Consider the following 23,483-nt stretch of genomic DNA (forward strand, 5'->3'; position numbering starts at 1 on the left):
CAGTCGTGAGATTAATGTCTCCTATTACCCGCAAAAAAAGGGAGAAGAGGAGCGAACGCGGTAAGATCAAATTTACAATCATTCAAATAGGTTTGATTGATAAGTTTATGTCTTTTATATGGCGAGTGCCAATGTAGTGTGTGTGTAATAATAATAAATTATGTACTGGTACTGATGATAAACCCGAACATAAAATGAGGTTTTATACCTGTAACTTTTTTATTTCTGCAAATTGTAATCAATGGTCAGTATCAAAATAAAGCTTAACCTTTGATGAAAACTTAACATAAATTAAATTATATTTAGTAAGCAAACTCACACCAAGTGAGGCCCTGAAAGGAGTCTGTAAAATGGGGACTGTATTGATCAGGTCGGCGTGATGTCACATCCGGAGCAATCGATTATGCAAATTACCTTGGAGGTGAAAGCAGGACCTCGCAATTCGTAGCGAATTAACTAGCGGTGCGGGTTGTGATGTTTTAATACTCAAATAAAACAAATCAAGAGTCATTTTTTTTATCATCTGCAGTCCTTACGCTATGGTACAATCTATATATTTTTCAAAAAAAAGTAGGGTTTTTGTGATAATTGATTCTGTGGCATTTTAAAACGGTCTGGAAAAAGTGACAGATTATGTATTGTCTGCTCTTCGGCGCTACAGATCACATATAATTAAAACAAGTTCCCAAGCTTATTCAACATTTTCTCAGTTTGCTATATATATATATTAATCTAAACTAAATATCTGAGAACAAAACATTTTTTTATTCAACTTCTTTGCTTGAAATCGTAGCAGTTGTTTCTTTCATCTCTTTCAAGTGTCTTGAATTTTTTTTTTCTTTTTAAGAAAGAACAGATCAAACAAAAAGTAAATTAATTTTCTGATATTTTTATGTCTTTTTTAAATAAGCTGATTTTCTAAATGTTTTAATGCTCTGAAATAATTATATTGTTGCCATTTTCTGAAATGTACTTTGTGCGATATATTTTATTTAGTTAATGTAAAATGCTATAATGTCGAAGTACATTAAGTATGAAAGTCATTTAAATAAAGTTGAAAACTTATACTTTATTCTATATGTAATCTTATTGCAGACATTTTTTTTTTTTTTTTGAAGAAATGTCCTTCCAGCCAAAAAAAAGTTTGGTGAATCAATTTTAAAGTTTCAAATGAACTAAATGTTCGGGCATGTGTATTGGTTAAAGTTTTTTTTATGTAGTAGCTCTATTAATACCTTTGTGAATTGACACGCAAATAACAATAATGTGCATCTTCCAAATATCATAAGACCCTGAAGGCATACATCAAACGGATAAGACAGGAAATTACCATAATACGGCCCCGAAGGGGTACATCAGAGGGATAAAACAAACAGGAAATCAATCTATTAATAAGCGATAGTCATTAGGAACTGGTCAAAACTGATTTTCATCCATATACCACATACTGATTGGTTTCCATAGTGATTTATGACTGGAATGAATGCTTGAATTTTGTGGTATGTGGAAGCAGTCAATTGTGACAGTCTAACAATTAACACAAAAAAATGGATATTGAAAACTACAAGATATGACTAACATTATTCTAGACAAAGCGTGCAAATTATCGTTCTCAGTTTTAAATAATTGACAAAACAGAGATCAGTATTTTTTTTTCGTATTTTCGTAATTGGAAGTCATCAATTTATTGATACGTCCTGGCTTTTCGTAAAAAAGAAACTAGCATGCAGTTATTATATATATCATTTTATCTCCGCGTGTAACACAGTAGCTCTAGATGTCATATTACATTTAAAACAATTGTAACATATAAAAAACCGCTTTGTGTTATAAATGCTATTGTGATCCTGATACCCTTCGAGGGAGAAAAAAAATCCCTTCTCCAGTATTTACGCATAATGTGCTATTAAGTTTTAAATTATGACACCTCTCATTAAATTTCATACCAATGAGAATTTAGGTAAGAGGTGTTGATTTGATTAAATTTGGAGTGACTGAATCACTTTTGACACCACAGTATTTTAATGGCAGGCTACTAAATAGAACGAGAAAAGTGAACGAATGGAGAAACCTAATATTAGATGAGATAGATTTTCTGTTTTATTTACTTTAAAAAGACCTCCGATTTTTTAAATTATAATTTTCATCCAGTCCGTCACAAATATGAGACCTTGCAACTTACACGGATCAATGATGAATATCACGTCTGAAACCTAAAAAAGAAAGGTTTCTTTCTCGGGAGTGATTTCTGGAACATCATGCTACATTTTAAATTCACTGACTTATTAATATTGCCCAAAATTTTACTTTAAGCAAAGAAAAACAACCAGCACTAGTGAAACATGAAACGCTTTTCAATTACAATTTAGCGTTTGCTGTCACCTCCGCTTGTTGCTATGCAACGCGATACGCTGAAGTGCCCGGATATCCGACCTGATCAATGAACGTTGACTGATGATAAATTCGAACATTTTGTCATTTACAAAATTTTCTTGGTATTATTATATTGAAACTTTCCCCAAAAAGCTGCAGCAGTCATTCCTGTTCAAGTACTGAAAAGTTACCAAATGTCAGGCCTTCATGTTTCGACAGTGAGCATGCGCAAAACACACCCTCTTCCCCAGTAATTTTGGATAAATATTTTTTATACAAATAAATATAAGTCATTTATTTTATTATAAATTTTATACAGAATATTTACCAATTTTGTTTTTGTTTACACCAGTTGGTGTTGTAAGTGGAAACTATTAGATGGTGTGTTCAATTTTATAAATAACCGATTGCAATCGAATATTTCCAAGGTGGTCGACTTTATCATCTGTCCGGGTTTATCATCAGTGCCAGTAGACTGAAATTACTGAGATTATTTCAAACCAGAGTAGATCTGTCGAATTAATCGTTTCAACCCCTGGATGTTTCACCCCTAGTTGTTTCACCTCCCAAAACCCTAGTTGTTTCCATTCACCATGTGAATATGAAAAGTATGATTGATTTAAATTAAAGTTTAAGTTTAAATTATCTAAAAAGAGGTTTAATCCTATTCCTACAAGAGCTGTCACAGGAGACAGCGCGCTTACCTATTTCGATGCCGGATAGAGAAACTGGGCACATTTGATTTTGGCAAGCCGTAAATCAACAATAGATTTATCTTGAAAATAAACACTGAGGTCAAGCGTGTTCATGACTGATTTCATTTCACTGCTCCAGTTATTGTGGCAAAGTCTACAGTCTGTTTCGAATATTTTACATGTAATTCTGTTATTATCAAGTGATATCAATTTGTTCCAATATCGTAACATATTTAACCAGCGCCTATATCGGCATGGTAGCCAACCTATGTCACCGGAAAAAGCTGCAACTGGGGTGAAACAGTGAACTCCCATAAAGTAACAAATTGCTCGGTTTTGCACAATATCAGTGTTTAGAAAATGTTTGAATCTCCATACACTCCAGCAGTAATCTAAAATCGGAACAACACAACTGTAATAGAGCTTATCATTAGAGTTTGATCCAAATCTTTATCTCCACGTATTTTATTGATAATTCCACTGTTAGCTCTTCCTGCGCCTTTACTTAACGATTCACAGTGTAAGTTCAAGTTACCCTTGTCAGTAAAAATAACTCCAAGATATTTGTATTCAGAAACAAGTTCTAACAGATTGTCACCAACATGGAATCTGAATTTTGTTTTAGATGCACAACCTTTGCGGAAGTGCATGCACTTTGATTTGTGAGTATTCATCAACACGCGCCATTTTTTGCACCACTGATGGAGGGTATCTAACATTCGTTGCAACTTTGTCTCGCTGTCGGTAAACAGAACAATATCATCCGCATAGAGGAGAAGAAAGATTTTTGTGTTTCCTACAGTAACCCCAAGGTCAAGGTCATTGATTTCTTGAACGAGGTCATTTTATCTTTAACATCCATTAAAATTAGGTATTTTTGGCTTTTTCTTTTAAATTCTATATTCTGAAATAAATATGCAGTTTTTACATTCATTGAAATAAATCTTGTGTAATGATGCTTTTTTAGAAATTAGTATGTAGTCATTTTGTATTGATATAACTAATTAATTTTTTTTTTTTTAATTTTTCACTGATTTTTTTTCCATTTGACTCAAAGTTATCTACACATTTTGCCTAAAATAAACATTCAAGCAAATTAATTTATTGAATAATTTACAAATTTAACTATTAACTGCAACAACTTTTTTAAATACTACAGAATTATTATTAAAAACTTAAAATTATTCTGTAATTCAAGAGGTATAATAAATTTTCTAAGTTTCTAAATTATGTAGTCTATTTTATTGAAATAAATAACAATTTTTTACTGATCCTTTTTTCAGTTTGACTCAAAGTTATCTACACATTTTGCCTAAAATAAACATTCAAGCAATTTTATTGAATAAACAATTTTACAAGAAGGAATATCATAATTTTACTCTTTTTATAAAATATTTTTGTGAGTTTTTCTAAAAAAAAATACTTAACTTATTTGATTTATTCAGGAATAAAAAATATATGTACAAAAATTGACATATTTAATTCAATAGACCTATAAACTGCATTTTTTTTTTATAAGACTACAGAATTATTCTTAAAAACTTAATCAACATCATCTGTTATTTCCAAATAATAAAGTTGCTGAATATGTTGATTAAGTATGTGCTAAAGTTCTGCTGTTATGCTTCTTTGATCTGAGACTGCTCAACACCTACCATGAATCAAAGATCAATCAAGTATAACAATAGATCATTTAACACCTATTTAATCACTATAAATAATCAGGGGGTGAAACATCTAGGGGTGAAACAACCAGGAGGTGAAAAGTCTGGGGGAGAAACGTCTAGGAGGTGAATCGTCTTGATACCTTGATATCTGTCTCTTAAAAAGTCAATGAATGGACTAATGAGTAATGTATTTAAAGTAACAGTGACTAAGCATAGTAGATTGATTTGAACCTTAAGGCAGTGGACACATAATGATAATTGGTAATTTCCATTCAGTTATGTTTTCTCATAGGCAGACTCAGACTGGCTACAATAATAACTATTACGGTACCGTAATCCAATTCTAGGATTATAGAAGTTCGTATTCCTATACTGCTACTATACAACAGGGAATGGTATGTTAGTTAGAATTTTGTAGTTTTGAAAAAACTGCAGGTATACGAAACATAGATAATTCTATAGTATTTCCGCGCGCTCCTATTAATATATCATTTAAGATTATACTAACCCAAAATTGCAGGTCGATAACATGAAATCATATGACAGGCATGAAAAATTGCCATTCAAAGCGAAATAAGTAAGTTTACAACATCATTTATGTATGTGCTAACATATATTTCATGCCTCTTAAATATTTCCGTTATCCTAGCCTAGTTTACCCAATCGCTTCAACATATTAAACATATTTATAGAAGCTGTATATGGTTTTTAGCTCACCTGTCATGAAGTGACAAGGTGAGCTTTTGTGATCGCGCAGCGTCCGTCTGTGCGTCCGTCCGTCCATGCGTGCGTAAACTTTTCTTTGTGACATCTCTAGAGGTCACATTTTTCATGGGATCTTTATGAAAATGGGTCAGAATGTTCATCTTGGTAAATTCTAGGTCAAATTCATAACTGGGTCACGTGCCGTCAAAAACTAGGTCAGTAGGTCTAAAAATAGAAAAACCACCTTGTGACCTCTCTAGAGGCCATATATTTCACAAGATCTTCATGAAAATTGGTCAGAATGTTCACCTTGATGATATCTAGGTCAAGTTCGAAGCTGGGTCACGTGCCGTCAAAAACTAGGTCAGTAGGTCTAAAAATAGAAAAACCTTGTGACCTCTCTAGAGGCCATATATTTCACAAGATCTTCATGAAAATTGGTCAGAATGTTCACCTTGATGATATCTAGGTCAAGTTCGAAAGTGGGTCACATGCTGTCAAAAACTAGGTCAGTAGGTCAAATAATAGAAAAACCTTGTGACCTCTCTAGAGGCCATATTTTTCATGGGATCTGTATGAAATTTGATCTGAGTGTTCATCTTGATGATATCTAGGTCAGGTTCGAAAGTTGGTCACGTGCCGTCAAAAACTAGGTCAGTAGGTCAAATAATAGAAAAACCTTGTGACCTCTCTAAAGGCCATATTTTTTATGTGATCTGTATGAAAATTGGTCTGAATGTTCATCTTGATGATATCTAGGTCAAGTTCGAAACAGTGTTATGTGCGGTCAAAAACTAGGTCAGTAGGTCTAAAAATAGAAAAGCCTTGTGACTTCTCTAGAGGCCATACTTGTGAATGGATCTCCATAAAAATTGGTCAGAATGTTCACCTTGATGATATCTAGGTCAAGTTTGAAACTGGGTCACGTGCCATTAAAAACTAGGTCAGTAGGTCAAATAATAAAAAAACCTTGTGGCCTCTCTAGAGGCCACACTTTTCATGGGATCTGTATGAAAGTTGGTCTGAATGTTCATCTTGATGATATCTAGGTCAAGTTTGAAACTGGGTCAACTGCGGTCAAAAACTAGGTCAGTAGGTCTAAAATTATTAAAATCTTTTGACCTCTCTAGAGGCCATATTTTTCAATGGATCTTCATGAAAATTGATCTGAATGTTCACCTTGATGATATGTAGGTCAGTTTCGAAACTGGGTCACGTGCGGTCAAAAACTAGGCCAGTAGGTATAAAAATAGAAAAACCTTGTGACCTCTCTAGAGGCCATATTTTTCATCAGATCTTCATGAAAATTAGTGAGAATGTTCACCTTGATGATATCTAGGTAAAGTTCAAAACAGGGTCACATACCTTCGAAAACTAGGTCAATAGGTCAAATAATAGAAAAACCTTGTGACCTCTCTAGAGACTATATTTTTCAATGAATCTTCATGAAAATTGGTCAGAATTTTTATCTTGATAATATCTAGGTCAAGTTCAAAACTGGGTCACATGAGCTCAAAAACTAGGTCACTATGTCAAATAATAGAAAAAACGACGTCATACTCAAAACTGGGTCATGTGGGAAGAGGTGAGCAATTCAGGACCATCATGGTCCTCTTGTTATGTTTATAGACAGGTTGTTGTCAAGGTTAGTCAGTATAGGTATATACTGACCTAAGTTGTGGTCACTTGTGTCAGGGTTCTGAAGAAGTTAGGGAAACTCACAAAAACAACAATTTTTCACTTTTTTATTGCTTTGAAACTTTGTAGGATGGTTCAAAAACTCATTTTACACCCCCTTGTTGAGTCCTGGCCCCCTAATGACCTTGACCTTGAAGAAATAAGCATTTTTAGAATTTTTTAGCTCGACTATTCGAAGAATAGTCTAGCTATTCTACTCACCCTGGCGTCGGCGTCGGCGTCACACCTTGGTTAAGTTTTTGCATGCAAGTACATACAGCTATCATTTAAAGGCATATAGCTTTGAAACTTATTTATTCTTTTTCTAGGTCAATTACCTACCTCTCTGGGTCAAGTCCCATAACTCTGACATGTATTTTGAGCAAATTATGCCCCCTTTTGGACTTAGAAAATTTTGGTTAAAGTTTTACATGCAAGTTACTATCTCCAAAACTAATGCAGATATTGAATTGAAACTTCACATGTGTCTTCGGGATTATAAAACTAGTTGATAGCACCAAGTCCCATAACTCTGACCTTCATTTTGGCCAAATTATGCCCCCTTTTGGACTTAGAAAATTCTGGTTAGTTTTGCGTGCAAGTACATACAGCTATTACTAAAAGGCATATAGATTTGAAACTTATTTTTTCTTTTTCTAGATCAATTACCTACCTCACTGGGTCAAGTCCCATAACTCTGACATGTATTTTGAGCAAATTATGCCCCCTGTTGGACTTAGAAAATTCTGGTTAAAGTTTTACATGCAAGTTACTATCTCCAAAACTAATGCAGATATTGAATTGAAACTTCACATGTGTCTTCGGGGTTATAAAACTAGTTGATAGCACCAAGTCCCATAACTCTGACCTTCATTTTGGCCAAATTATGCCCCCTTTTGGACTTAGAAAATTCTGGTTAAAGTTTTGCGTGCAAGTACATACAGCTATTACTAAAAGGCATATTGATTTGAAACTTATTTTTTCTTTTTTTAGATCAATTACCTACCTCACTGGGTCAAGCCCCATAACTCTGACATGTATTTTGGCCAAATTATGCCCCCTTTTGGACTTAGAAAATTCTGGTTAAAAGTTTTGCATGCAAGTACATACAGCTATTACTAAAAGGCATATAGATTTGAAACTTATTTTTTCTTTTTCTAGGTCAATTACCTACCTCACTGGGTCAAGTCTCATAACTCTGACACGTATTTTGGGCAAATTATACTCCCTTTTGGACTTAGAAAATTCTGGTTAAAGTTTTACATGCAAGTAACTATCTCCAAAACTACTACAGATATTAAATTGAAACTTTACATGTGTCTTAGGGGTTATAAAACTAGTTGATAGCACCAAGTCCCATAACTCTGACATGTATTTTGGGCAAATTATGCCCCCTTTTGGACTTAGAAAATCCTGGTTAAAGTTTTGCGTGCAAGTACATACAGCTATTACCAAAAGGCATATAGCTTTGAAACTTATTTATTCTTTTTCAAGGTCAATTACCAACCTCACTGGGTCAAGTTCCATAACTCTTAACATGTATTTTGGCCAAATTATGCCCCCTTTTGGACTTAGAAAATTCTGGTTAAAGTTTAACATGCAAGTTACTATCCCCAAAACTAATGCAGATATTGAATTGAAACTTAACATGTTTCTTCGGGGTTATAAAACTAGTTGATAACATCAAGTCCCATAACTCTGATATGTATTTTGGTCAAATTATGTCCCCTTTCAAACTTAAAACTCTTTTGATATTTAACATTTTGGGTAATAATTTCCTGCTTCTGTGACAATATTTCGAATAGTCGAGCTTGGCTGTCTTACGGACAGCTCTTGTTATACTTCCTTTTATTTATTTATTTTTTTTTTTTCGCCCGCCCCAATAGTTCAAAAGGTAGAGCGCAGATCTACAGATCGCGAGGTCATGAGTTTGATCTCCGGGTAGAGTGTATAGTATGTTCTCGGTGACAATTTGATAAAAGACATTGTGTCTGATATCATTCATCCTCCACCTCTTATTCAAGTTGGGAAGTTTGAAGTTACTTGCGGAGAACAGGTTTGTACTGGTACAGAATCCAGGAACACTGGTTAGGTTAACTGCCCGCCATTACATAACTGAAATACTGTTGAAAACTGGCGTTAAACCCAAAACAAACAAACAATAGATTTTTTTGCCACCTTTGAAAATTCACAAAAATGGCAATTTCTCAAAAAGCGTTACATATATTGCTCTGAAACCTTGTAGGATGGTTCAAAAACTCATTTTGCACCCCCCCCCCACTCTACCCCCATGGTGAGTCCTGGCCCCCTAGTGACCTTAACCTTGAAGAAGTCAGCCTTTGAAAATACACAAAAATGACAATTTTTGAAAAAATTGTTACAGGTATAGCTTCAAAATTTAAAACTCATTTTGCACCTATTTCAAAGCTCCTGTGGGTGAGACACTTTTAGTCTGTGGCTTTGTTTATACACATAGCTTTAATATCCATGTTTGTAGATGTACAAAATTTAATGTTGAAAGATTGATCTACAAGTTAAAAAGAGTCCCCACTTCCACTGTCATCCAACACTATGCTGTCTGCCAAGAAACACACAAAAAATTCCTTTGCCTTACAGCTTTTGACCCGAATTTTCTCTAGCATATCTTATTTCTATGAATAAATATAAATCTTTTTGGCATAAAGTAGGAGATAAGAGTAGATGCAAGACAGGTTAAGTATTGATTTATCTGAAATCAATTTGTGATGGACTTTAGTGACCTCTTTACTTGTATAAAATTATGTTGATATTTGAATAGTACTACTTGTATACTTGTAGTGTATGAACTGCTCCATAGACTTGTGAAAATTACAAGTCTAGAGTAGTCTTAAGGATTAGGTTATTGCCTGTAGATTCATAATTGCGGTTTGGTGGTAGAAATTCAATACATTACATTTTTCAGTGTGTTGAGGAACAGTAAGGGGACAAGATGGCAACTTCTTTCATGGACTTTGAAGAAGAACTCATTCCACTTTCCCAGGAATCAGATGATTTTGAAGTTACCCCAACACCTCCAAAGAGATTTAGGAGGAGCTCTTGTGAAGACACAAATCAAAACAATAGTTCAAGGTCACATGACCGTGGCTGGGAGGCATGGAATAGTGAGGTTCTGGCAGCGAAACTTGATGAAGAGGGTCTTAGTGATGTAGCAGAAATTTTTAAAGGTACATGCTTATTAAATAAGTTTAGACAGATTATGCGAAAATTATATTGAGTGTATCTCAAAAGTCTGTTATTTATTAAAGCAACACACCTCCGATTTCTGACAATTTTTTTTTCAAAATTAAAATGCTTTCATTAGTTCCATGTCTTTTATATGATTTGGCTAAAATTTAGTAAATATGAAGAAAATACTTACGGTAAGTGTTAGCCTTGCAGTAGAAAATAATAGAAAATGGAAGGAATATAGCTGTGCTTTATATTATACACATTAAATAATTTCATTTTATATCAGTTACTACCCGTTTTGATGTTCAGTCTGAATTCAGTAAATCTATAACAGATTATTTTCATTAATCCTGGAATATAGATAAAAGGCAATATGTAGAATATGCACATTTTATCTGTTTGTTCATCTGTTTACCCATCTGTCTTTCCAACCATCAGTAACAAAAGATAGATCCTGCATTGACTTGGTCTTTCATAAAACCAGGTTAATAGATGTTTGGTTATTCAGAGAATATGCAGGTCCTTCATAGTTTAGTTTCATTAACCCTTATTACACTGGACACGACTGAGTCTGCCTTTGTGACCAGTGTAGATCATGAGTGTTTGCCATTCAGTCAGTATCTTTTTGGTAAGCACCCCTTTTAACAGTTAATTGTTCTGTCCAAAATGAAAAATGGACAAGTTCATCAAAGAAATTTAGCAGGGTAAGGGTTAAACAAAAAGTGGTTTCTATGGCAAAAAATATGACAAATGCACCTGGTAGGTGACTTGTATTGCTTGGCAATATTCATGTTGAATATGGTATAAATAGGTCTGAAATTAAATAATGTAGGAGAAAAAATAAGAAATTAATACACCAATGATTTGTAAAAATGTGATTTATGAATACAAGTGTTTGGTATTTTACACAACTTAATCATAATCTGTCTTTCTTTTATGGAGAAGCATTTTTCCAGTCATTGAATAAGTAAAGTGGTTTATTTTGTGAAATTATATAGTAAAATCAGTCACTTATAAATAATGAAATCCTGTGTGATTATAATGACATTTTATAATGGTAGGAAATGTTGTGTAACATTATGAGATGTTTTATAATATTATGATTATAAGTTTTATCTAAACAAACATAACATTTAAAAACATTAAAAAAGTTTGATTCATGGTTGGGTTAAATCCTTTTCATTGAGAATGAGTACCAATTTAGATTTCTTGAACATGGCAATCAGTTTTTAGTAAGTTGGTATTAAATTTAGGATCAGATGGGAACCTAAAAACAACCAGCTGGCCAGGGATGGATGGAGCATCCTGGGTGCCCTTGTGAATCCAGTGCAACACTCTGCTAGGGGGACCAAACTGGTCTGTAAATTTTCATTGAACACCCCTTCGCCTACCTATTACAATACGTAATAATCATTAATTAATTATCAGCTTGTCCGCTGTTAATTATTAACATAATCGCCAGAAGGCACTGATAATTCAAGACAAATTGATTATTTTTGTAGGTCAAGAGATAGTTGGATGTGTTTTACCCAGACTTACTGAAGATCACCTCGATAGATATGGTATCAGGTCAGTTATTGAAAGTACTGTTAGTAATACATGTACTGTTAACCAAATAGATTTAATGTTAATGGTAATTTTTAGCTCACCATACTTATTCATTCCCATATTTATTTGTTTATAAATGCTTTTTAGCTAGACTTTCCGAAGAAAAAGTAGAGCCATTGCACTGGCCCCGGCATCGGTGTTGCCGATGGTTAAAATTTTTGATAAAGTCAAATATCTCTGTTACTATCAAAGCTATTGACTTGAAACTAAAAATTATTATTTACTATCAAAGTCTACCACAGGAGAAACAATCCCCATAACTCTGATTTGAATTTTGACAGAGTTATGCCTCTTTTTAACTTAGAATTTTTTTTTTGGTTAAAGTTTTATAAAGTTTTTACTGGCGAAGCTCTAATTCAGAGTCAAGCACTGAGAAAAGTCAAGCATGCTGTCTTACGGACAGCTCTTGCTATATATGTAAGAAGAAAACTTGTTTATGCATTGATTACAAATTACTGATCATTTTAAAGGGTCACTTAACAGAGTCCTTCTTTTACAGTAAATTAGGAAAGAAGTTGCAAGTAATGAAGTTTATAGAAGAACTGATTATGAATGTAAAGGATATAGACATGGACGAAAGTAAAAGAAAGGTAATGCAGTTAATCACTAATCTCGCAAAGTGTCAAGTGGTTGAGCAAAATACTACAATTGTCAAGGGTTTCTGTCTAATTATATGAGGTTATTTAACAGTGTCAAGGACAAGAATGAATTCTATTGGATGAGTACACAGTAACAATTACCCAAATTTGGATGAGGTGAATGCCAAGTCCAAATATGGGTTACTTCTGCTGTGTTCTCGTCCAATTGAATTCAGTTTTATACTTGACTCTGATAAATTACCTCTTTATTTCATACCATAATAAAAAAAAGAAATGACAGAAAACAGATATTCAAACATTTTTAATTGACGATTGGAAACATCTTAATATTTTACAACCATATTATTCTCTCATAATATGCATGTCCATGCTAGATGTGTGCTTTATCATGCTTTTTACTCCCAGTCTAAAAAAACAAAACTAAAAACAACTTTTTATCTGATTTTTAAGTGAAATCATGCTGATCAAACAGGAAATGTTCTTATTAAGAAATTGAATGCTCATATTTATATGTTTCGTTTACAAATAAGAAAGTTATCCCAGTTTTTAGGCTGACTAGGTAGAGCTATTGGAATCATCCATGAGTCGGTGTCCCGATTTGGTTAAGTTTTTGTATGTAAGCTGATATCTCAGTAACTACTTGTGGGAATGGATTGAAACTTCACACATTTATTTACAGTGATAAACTGACTTAAACTATGTCCCTTTTTCAACTTGGCAATATTTGGTTAAGTTTTTGTATGTAAGCTGGTATCTCAGTACTCCCTAATGGGAATGAATGGAAACTTCACACACTTGTTCACAGTGGTGATCCGACATGCAGTGCACATGTTTCATAACTCTTCTTTGCATTTTCACAAATTTTTTCCCTTTTTTCGACTAAACATTGTGACTGTCTTGTAATAATCTCCCTTGTTTATCTTGCAGTTTTTCTTAAATCACTTCACACTTTCTTCTTTCAGATATTTAATGATCCAATACATGGACACATTGAGTTACATCCCTTGTGTGTTCGGATTATAGATACCCCACAGTTCCAGAGACTTCGGTTTATCAAACAGTTAGGAACATGCTACTTTGTTTATCCTGGAGCAACTCACAACAGATTTGAACATTCCCTCGGGTAAATGTTATTTTCTTTCAATACAGATTAGATACTTCAAGAAGTGAATCAGTTGTTCCTTCTATGTTAAAGCAATGTATTATGTATGTTATGTCTAGATTCTTAGATTCTTTGTTTGTTTGTTTTTAGCTCACCTGAGCCAAAGGCTCAGGGTGAGCTATTGTGATCACTCACTGTCCGGCGTCTGTAAACTTTTACTTTAAATGACATCTCCTCATAAACAGCTAGGCCAGTTTCATCCAAACTTCACAGGAATGTTCGTTGGTTGAAGCTCTACAAAAATTGTTCAAAGAATTGAATTCCATGCAGAACTCTGGTTGCCATGGCAACCAAACTGAAAAACTTTAAAAATCTTCTTCTCAAAAATCAGAAGCCCTAGAGCTTAGATATTTGGTGTAAAGCATTGCCTAGTGGACCTCTACCAAGTTTGTTCAAATCATGACCCCGGTGTCAAAATTGACCTCGCCCCAGGGGTCACTTGATTTTACATAGGAAAATCTTAAAAAATCTTCTTCTCAAAAACCAGAAGCCCTAGAGCTTAGATATTTGATATGTAGCATTGCCTAGTGAACCTCTACTAAAGTTGTTCAAATCATGACCCCGGGATCCCGCCTCAGGGGTCAGTTGATTTTTCATAGATTTCTATAAGAAAATCTTCAAAAAAATTTAAAAAATAAACCAGAAGGCCTAGAGCTTAAATATTTGACATGTAGCATTGCCTAGTGGACCTCTACAAAATTTTTTCAAATCATGACCCCGCCCCAGGGGTCACTTGATTTTACATAGAAAAATCTTCAAAATTTTTCTAAAAATAAACCAGAAGGCCTAGATCTTAGATATTTGACCTGTAGCATTGCCTAGTGGACCTCTACAAAATTTGTTCAAATCATGATCCCCGGAGTCAAAATTGACCTCGCCCCAGGGGTCACTTGATTTTACATAGGAAAATCTTCAAAAATTTTCTTAAAATAAACCAGAAGACCTAGATCTTAGATACTTGACATGTAGCATTGCCTAGTAGACTTCTACAAAATTTGTTCAAATCATGACCCCGGGGTCAAATTGACCCCGCCCCATGGGGTCACTTGATTTTACATAGAAAAATCTTCATAATTTTCTAAAAATAAACCAGAAGGCCTAGATCTTAGATATTTGACATGTAGCATTGCCTAGTGGACCTCTACAAAATTTGTTCAAGTCTTGACCCCCCAGGGTCAAGTTGACCCAGCCCCAGGGGTTACTTGATTGTACATAGGGAAATCTTCATAAATTTGCTAAAAATAAACCAGAAGGCCTAGATCTTAGATATTTGACATGTAACATTGCCTAGTAGACTTCTACAAACTTTATTCAGATCATGACCCCCAGGGTAAAATTGGCCCCGCCCCAGGGGTTACTTGATTGTACATCGGAAAATCTTACAAAAAATTTCTAAAAATCATCAGTTTGACATTTGAAACATGTAGCTCATATTACTCAGGTGAGCGATCCAGGGTCATCATGGCCCTCTTGTTTGAGTTTTGGAGACATTTACTCTCCATGATAAGGATTCAACTTCAGTCCTTAAGTTTTTTAAATTGCACCAATCCTGTGTTTTATGTAGGGTATTGCCAAGTTATTTTAGTAGATAGAGCCTTGGACTGACAGTCAACTAGTCAAGAGTTCTGTTTTCAAATTGGTGGATAAAGTCTCCTTAAAAGTTTGACTTGTAACATTGCAGCTTTGTAATTGATCCTTCACATGAAGTTTATTATACGCAGCAAATGTTATGATGCCGGTGTCCATCTGTTAGCAATTTTATGTCTGCTCTGTAACTCTTGAACCCCCTAAGGATTTTGAAGAAACTTGGCACAAATGTTCACCACATAAAGACGACACGCAGAGCACATGTTTCGGATAGCTTGCTTCAAGGTCAAGGTCACACTTAGGGGTCAAAGGTCATATGACTTTGTTTCATGTCCGCACTGTAACTCTTGAACTGCTTGAAGGATTTTAAAGAAACTTGGCACAAATATTCACCACATCGAGAAGACGAGCAGAGCATGTTTCGGATGGCTCCCTTCAAGGTCAAGGTCACACTTAGGGGTCAAAGGTCATACCTTCGGGCATATATTGCCCCGCATTGCGGTGCTCTTGTTTGTCATTTTTATATGGAGAACAAGTTAGTTTTAAGTGCAATGCAATCATTACAGAACTGAAATAATGCTTCAAACATACTGATATTTTACAGGGTTTGTCATTTGGCAGGGCGTCTTGTTAGGGCTATAAAAAGACGGCAGCCAGAACTTGGTATAACAGATAAAGATGTTCTCTGTGTGGAAATAGCTGGTCTCTGTCATGACCTTGGTGAGTTAAAGGAAGTCTTGTTAACATAATATAGGTGCACTTCTCTGTCATGACCTTGGTAAATTATAGTAATCTGTGACTTCCATTACCAAGGTCAGTTAATTCAGCTGTACACAATTATTTTTACCTTATTCAGTCAGCATGTTTTTGCAATACTAGTAAAATATTACCTTACAAAGTGATATTCATCAGTTTTAAAATAACCATGATTGATTGCTTTAAAAGTTACAAATTAAAATGTATTATTTAAGTTTGAGTATTATGTCCAATTTCCTGATTGACAGGTCATGGACCATTCTCACATCTTTTTGATGGCAAATTTATTCCACATATGTGTCCAGAAACCAAATGGAAGGTAAAAAAAAAATGGAAATTCCACATTTTTTTCTGCTCGTAAAAGTTTTGCAGATACTGCATTTTACTTAAGTAGAGTTAATGAATAATGTTAAGTATCAAGTCTTTTGATTCATGTCTGTATGTTAGAATTCTGTTCATTAATTCATACAAAAAAAAAAAGAGTTAGAAACCTGTAGAACAGATTTTTATGAGAAAATGCATTTGAAGATAATAAATTGTTTTGTCACTAAAGTCTTGTGATCTAGAAATTTATGGAAAAAATATTTCCGGATGCATGTTTTTCTTCCTGTGTTAGAATTACACTGTAAAGTGTACCTTTCTTTTAGTGAACTTTTTTTCCCCCCTTAAATAGCACGAAGATGCATCCCGGATGATGTTCCGTTACATGTTAGAGGAGAACAATTTACATCCCGTGTTTGAGAAGGAAGGCCTGTCTCATACAGATATAACCTTCATAGAAGAACAAGTAACTGGACCAAAGAAAAACCTCGAAAGTGGTGTAAGTTACTTAATTCCTGAACATATTTTTTAACACGATAATTACCAATGAACATGTACATATATGTTCCTTGGGTTTCAGTGTAAGCAAGGGAGGATAAGATAAGAATTAAAGAAATCTGTGTTTTAGATGACTTGGCATAGACAGAAAACTGTAGTTTCCAAAACAGAGTACAAGCTGCGTATAAAAGATGTTGAATTATGGCATCGTATTTGGACAGTATGGACTGTCAAAATTTATATGTCATCATATGCCCTAAGAGACGTATTATGTTATGACGCCTGTGTCCATTAGCAATTTTGTGTCCGCTCTGTAACTCTTGAACACCTTGAAGCATTTTGAGGAAACTTGACACAAATGTTCACCACATCGAGACGACGTGCAGAGCGCATGTTTTTGGATGGCTCGCTTCAAGGTCAAGGTCACTTTCAGGGGTCAAAGGTCATATGACTGTTTTGTGTCTGCTCTGTAACTCTTGAACTGCTTGAAGGATTTAAAGAAACTTGGCACAAATGTTCACCACATCGAGATGACATACAGAGCGCATGTTTCAGATGGCTCGCTTCAATGTCAAGGTCGCACTTAGGGGTCAAAGGTCATACTTTCTGGCATGTATTGCTCCGCATTGCGGTGCTCTTTTTTAGTATATGGTTTTTTACAGAAATTGCAATTGCTTTTTAATTTGAATTTTGAGTTTTGGTATAATTTTCCACATGTGTTATTAATTAAATGTTGTATTTCAGAGCTGGCCGTATGACGGCAGACCAAAGAATAAAAGTTTCTTATATGAGGTAATTTCCTTAAAACATTTTTAATGATGAAATGTATAGAAAATGGCAGGTACAAGAATTCAGGAGCATTATATGAATCATATTTGAATAATCAGATTTATCTGACTGTACAAATTCTGTTATTACAAGTTCTGCTTGAGGAAAATGAAGCCGACATAAAACCACTTTATCAAATTTTTTTTACACAAAGAAGGGAATTAGAATGGACATTTCCCTTTAAACAGAAAGTATAGCTTATTGTTCATAAAGACACACAATGCCTTTTTCTTAAAATTAGCTATACAATACATTAGAATAAGAATTAAAATTTGAGCTGTTAACATAGTTGTCATACTTGAACCTTTTATGTAACATTTTATTTTGGTGTCATGTGTTTGAGCTAATATTACTCAAAGTAAAATGAAGATAGTCTTTTTTAATGAAAATTAAAGATGAGGCACAATGTAAGTGCTTTGCATGTTGTGTGTTAATGACACAAGTAGCTTCTTGAGTTAGAGGATATTCTATATCTTGTACTTTCCTAAAATAACTATTAAATGAGCCGAGCATGAGAAAACCAACAGTGGGTTTGCGACCAGCATGGATCCAGACCAGCCTGTGCATCTGCGCAGTCTGGTCAGGATCCATGCTATTCACTTTTAAAGCCTATTGGAATTGGAGAATCTGTTAGCGAACAGCATGGGTCCTGACCAGACTGCGCGGATGCACAGGCTGGTCTGGATCCATGCTGGTCGCAAACCCACTATGTTGGTTTTCTCATGGCATGGCTCAAATGTTCTTTTGGAAATGTCACCCATATGTTGACTGGCTGATACTTTTTGTCATTATTTAAGTTTACATACATGAGGTGTAAACCCATTACAAACGAAAGACACTGAAAAGATAAAAAAAAAAGTAATAATATTTTAGGTTGTTGCCAACAAAAGAAATGGTATAGATGTGGATAAGTGGGATTATTTTGCCCGAGACTGTCACATGCTTGGTATCAGGAACAACTTTGATCACAACAGGTGTATACATTTTGCTAGGGTACTGCAGGTGGAAGGAGAGTTGCAGATTTGCTCTAGGGATAAGGTAATATGATTTTGTAAAAAGGAAGTATTGATTACATTTCCGTAAGTCACACTCGAGGCACTTGTTCTCAAGTTGCACCTTTTTGTGTATGTGGACCGTTAGTCTTTTATAATATATGTGATGTTTGTTTATTTCTTAATTGTTTGCTTAATAAAATTAGCAGGTTGCAAATATGATAACAGGTAAAACTTGGAATACCATTGTGGTACTCTGGCGGTTAAAAAACTGAAAGAAAGAATGGCACTGTCATACTCCACCATTAATCTGAAGTTTGTCCTTGAAAATATTGATACAGATTTGTTTTTAGCTTACCAGAGCACAAAGTGCTCGGGGTGAGCTATTGTGATCGCTCACCGTCCGTCCGGCATCCGTCCGTCCACACTTCCCTTTATACAACATCTCCTCCTAAACCAACAGGCCAATTTTGATGAAACTTCACAGGGGTGTTCCTTGGATGGTCTTCTTTAAAAATTGTTCAAAGAATTGAATTCCATGCAGAACTCTGGTTGCCATGGCAACAGAAAGGAAAAACTTTAAAAATCTTCTTCTCAAAAACCAGAAGCCCTAGAGCTTAGATATATGGTGTGAAGCATTGCCTAATGGACCTCTACCAATTTTGTTCAAATCATGACCCCGGGGTCAAAATTGACCCCTCCCTATGGGTCACTTGATTTTACATAGGAAAATTTTAAAAAATCTTCTTCTCAAAAACCAGAAGACCTAGAGCTTAGATATTTGACCTGTAGCATTGCCTAGAGAACCTCTACTAAAGTTGTTCAAATCATGACCCCGGGGTCAAAATTGACCCCGCCTCAGGGGTCACTTGATTTTACATAGGAAAATCTTCAAAAATTTTCTAAAAATAAACAGAAGGCCTAGAGCTTAGATATTTGACCTGTAGCATTGCCTAGAGGACCTCTACAAAATTTGTTCAAATCATGACCCCCCCGGGTCAAAATTGACCCCGCCCCAGGGGTCACTTGATTTTACATAGAAAAATCTTCAAAAATTTTCTAAAAATAAACCAGAAGGCCTAGATCTTAGATATTTAACGTGTAGCATTGCCTAGTAGACTTCTACAAAATTTGTTCAAATCATGACCTCCGGGATCAAATTGACCCCGCCCAATGGGGTTACTTGATTGTACATAGAAAAATATTCAAATTTTTCTAAAAATAAACCAGAAGGCCTACAGCTTAGATATTTGACATGTAGCATTGCCTAGTGGACCTCTACAAAATTTGTTCAAATCATGACCCCCCACCGCGTCAAAATTGACCCCGCCCCAGGGGTCACTTGATTTTACATAGGAAAATCTTCAAAAATTTTCTAAAAATAAACCAGAAGGCCTACAGCTTAGATATTTCACGTGTAGCATTGCCTAGTGGACCTCTACAAAATTTGTTCAAATCATGACCCCCGGGGTCAAAATTGACCCTGTCCCAGGGGTCACTTGATTTTACATAGGAAAATCTTCAAAAATTTTCTAAAAATAAACCAGAAGGCTTAGATCTTAGATATTTGACATGTAGCATTGCCTAGTAGACTTCTACAAAAAAAAATTCAAATCTGGACCCCCCAGGGTCACATTTACCCAGCCCCATTGGTTACTTGATTGTATATAGGGAAATCTTCATAAATTTGCTAAAAATAAACCAGAAGGCCTAGATCTTAGATATTTGATATGTTATATTGCCTAGTAGACTTCTACAAACTTTTTTCCATTCATGACCCCGGGGTAAACTCGGCCCCGCCGCAGGGGTTACTTGATTGTACATCGGAAAATCTTCCAAAATTTTTCTAAAAATCATCAGTTTGACATTTGAAACATGTAGCTCATATTACTCTGGTGAGCGATCCAGGGTCATCATGACCCTCTTGTTTCTGGAGAGGGGTGGAGGTTGGTGGAGGGGCAATGTTCTTATGTACTAAAACTGTGTACACCAGATTTTTGTTTTATATATGTTTTTACTGTATAAAACTATGTATCCTGTCTCGTTGTGTAGGAGGTGGGCAACCTGTATGACATGTTTCACACAAGGAGTACACTGCATAGACGAGCATACCAGCATAAAACTACAAATATCATAGATACCATGTAAGATTTTCTATATAGAGCTACTTTAACCTTTAGCCTACCTGGTGGCAAGAGATTTTGCCTTTGCGACCAGTGCAGACCAAGATCAGACTGCACGTCAGTTCAGGCTGATCATGGTCTGCACTGTTCGCTATTCAGTTATTAAACTTTCAGTGAACACCCCTTTGAATAATAAGTGGTACTGCCCAAATTGATGATGGACCAGTCCAGTTTAGAAATTTAGTAGGGTACAGGTTAAAGACATTAAACCTGGTTTAGTAGTGCTCCATTTAGTTATGAGAAACACTGGCATGTACAATGTGTGTGAAGTCTATCCCACCTACTTTAAACATACCGGTAACCATATCTGAATTTAATTAAAGTGTGATTTTATCCTTTTTATTTACATTGCTGTTAAGTTTATCATTTACATTGTTCCAAAGTGTCTTACAATTTTCGCATTTGAGCAAAATGCTTTCGTGATAGCCAGTTCTGTAAGTTATGTTCCAAAACTCATGAAAAATATGTACAGGTCTTTAATGGAGTCTTTTGGTGATGTTTTCTTTCTGAAATTGATTTTTAATTATTTCCTATAACTTGAAAGTTTACATAGATATATTTACTATATCTACAGGATTGTTGAAGCTCTAGTCAAAGCAAATAATTACATCAAGTTTGCTGGAAAAGATGGGTGAGTTGATATTAATGCATCTTAACTAGCTGTTCTTTGGATACCAAATATTTTGAGGTGCTTTTGTAAAGTTAGTAACAAGCACAACTGAAGGCTAAGTTTTAATACTTGCAACAAGTATGAAATAGAATAAAATCATAACTGACAGTATTAGTTCAAACATTGTAGAAAAATTTTGTTATAAGTTTATAACCATTCAAATTGCTACAAAGTGAATAACGCAAATTCAGAACAGTATAAACATTCTTTCTTTATTAAGGCAGTGCAGGATTGGAATAGACTGGAAGACAGTATTGCATGCGCAGAGACAGTGGAAAGCTTTAAGTCGGCTCTCACACATCATTACTGAACGACATTACTCACCCCGACGCCCTATACCAGAAGCGGTCCTGCATCATATATTTACAGATAAAGATAATATAATACGTCTCTGTCAGGTCAACACAAAGCACATTGTGAACTCACAGTTCATAGTATTTTGGTCTTTGTTGGAAAAAGAATGAAATGTATATGACAGGTTGTTACTGACTTTATGTTAAGATGTACTTGACATCTGTTTCAGTCATGAGGTGAGAATGTCAGATGCCATACACGATATGAAAGCTTACAGCCAAATGACTGACCACGTGTTCTTTCTGATTCTCAACTCTACTGAGCCCAAACTACAGGAATCCAAGGAAATTCTCAGCAATATAATGAGGAGGAATTTATACAAATGTGTTGGTCAGACACAACTCAAACATGAACACATCATTTCAAAGGTATGAAACAAGTCTTTCATTTTTATGCCCCCGGCATCTACTGATGCGGGAGGCATATAGTGATTGTCCTGTCCGTCCGTTCGTTCGTTTGTCCGTCCGTCCGTATGAGGTTAACAAAATGGGGACCATTTCGTCTAGCATCAATACCCCTTACGAGAATGACTTGATACTAATGCAGATGTAACCTGTGACCATTCCTTATCTTCAGATATCACCTGACCTCAGTTTGACCTTGACCTCATTTTGGACTTAGGTTGCTTAATATGGACCATCTCTTGGTTAACCAAATGGGAGTGTTTCGTCTAGCATCAATACCCCTTACAAGAATGAATTGATACTAATGCAGATTTAACCTTCAGACATCACCTGACATCTGTTTGACCTTGACCTTGAACTTGACCTCGTTTTGGACTTAGGTTGCTTTGTATCGACAAGGATGTCACCGGGGGCATCAAGGGTTTATTGAACGCAGCTTCTTGTTTAATATTGTTTTGATGTTGTCCATCCGGCAGTTCGTTAGTCTGGCATGCGTACGTCTGTGCGTCCCTCTAGCCGAAAATAAAAATGCTTATAATTCAAAAAGTATTTAAGCTAGAATCATCAAACCTCACATAATTTTTAGCTCGGCTATTCGAAGAATAAGTACAGCTATCCTACTCACGGCTTCACACTCTGGTTAAGTTTTTCGTACCAGTCCACATTTTGACAAAGTCTTTTGAGATAAAGCTTTGAAACTTTCAGCACTTGTTTACTATCACCATGTCCAGTTATAGGCAAGAGTACATAACTCTGTCAAGCATTTTGACTGAATTATGGCCCCTTTTGACTTAGAAATCTTGGTTAAGTTTTTCGTACCAGTTCATATTTTGACAGTCTTTTGAGATAAAGCTTTGAAACTTTAAACACTTGTTTACCATCACCATGTCCAGTTGTAGGCAAGAGTACATAACTCCATCAAGTATTTTGGTTGAATTATTGCCCCTGTTTGACTTAGAAATCTTGGTTAAGTTTTTGGTACCAGTCTACATTTTGACAAAGTCTTTTGAGATAAAGCTTTGAAACTTTCAACACTTGTTTACCATCACCATGTGCAATTGTAGGCAAGAGTACATAACTCCATCAAGCATTTTAGCTGAATTATGGCCCCTTCTGACTTAGAAATCTTGGTTAAGTTTTTCGTACCAGTTTATATTTTGTGTAAAGAGTTTGACATATGGCTTTGAAACTTTTATA

At 35.1% G+C, this 23,483-nt stretch overlaps 1 protein-coding gene across 1 annotated transcript in view; it reads left to right on the forward strand.

Annotated features, from left to right (window-relative positions):
• Positions 1-5: 5 nt before the first annotated feature.
• The window catches only part of LOC123549430 (deoxynucleoside triphosphate triphosphohydrolase SAMHD1-like), a 33,655-nt gene continuing 10,177 nt past the window's right edge, over positions 6-23,483 (forward strand). Inside the window, exons 1-13 of the mRNA XM_045337528.2 lie at positions 6-60; positions 10,059-10,320; positions 11,827-11,893; positions 12,432-12,522; positions 13,494-13,654; positions 15,885-16,000; positions 16,285-16,355; positions 16,710-16,856; positions 17,600-17,647; positions 18,557-18,721; positions 20,728-20,819; positions 21,433-21,489; positions 22,052-22,250. Of these exons, the coding sequence (XP_045193463.2) occupies positions 10,086-10,320; positions 11,827-11,893; positions 12,432-12,522; positions 13,494-13,654; positions 15,885-16,000; positions 16,285-16,355; positions 16,710-16,856; positions 17,600-17,647; positions 18,557-18,721; positions 20,728-20,819; positions 21,433-21,489; positions 22,052-22,250 (1,449 nt within the window). The 5' untranslated portion in view covers positions 6-60; positions 10,059-10,085. The remainder of the gene's footprint in view (positions 61-10,058; positions 10,321-11,826; positions 11,894-12,431; positions 12,523-13,493; positions 13,655-15,884; positions 16,001-16,284; positions 16,356-16,709; positions 16,857-17,599; positions 17,648-18,556; positions 18,722-20,727; positions 20,820-21,432; positions 21,490-22,051; positions 22,251-23,483) is intronic.

The sequence above is a fragment of the Mercenaria mercenaria genome, chromosome 6 (genome assembly GCF_021730395.1).
Source record: "Mercenaria mercenaria strain notata chromosome 6, MADL_Memer_1, whole genome shotgun sequence".
NCBI lineage: Eukaryota > Metazoa > Mollusca > Bivalvia > Venerida > Veneridae > Mercenaria > Mercenaria mercenaria.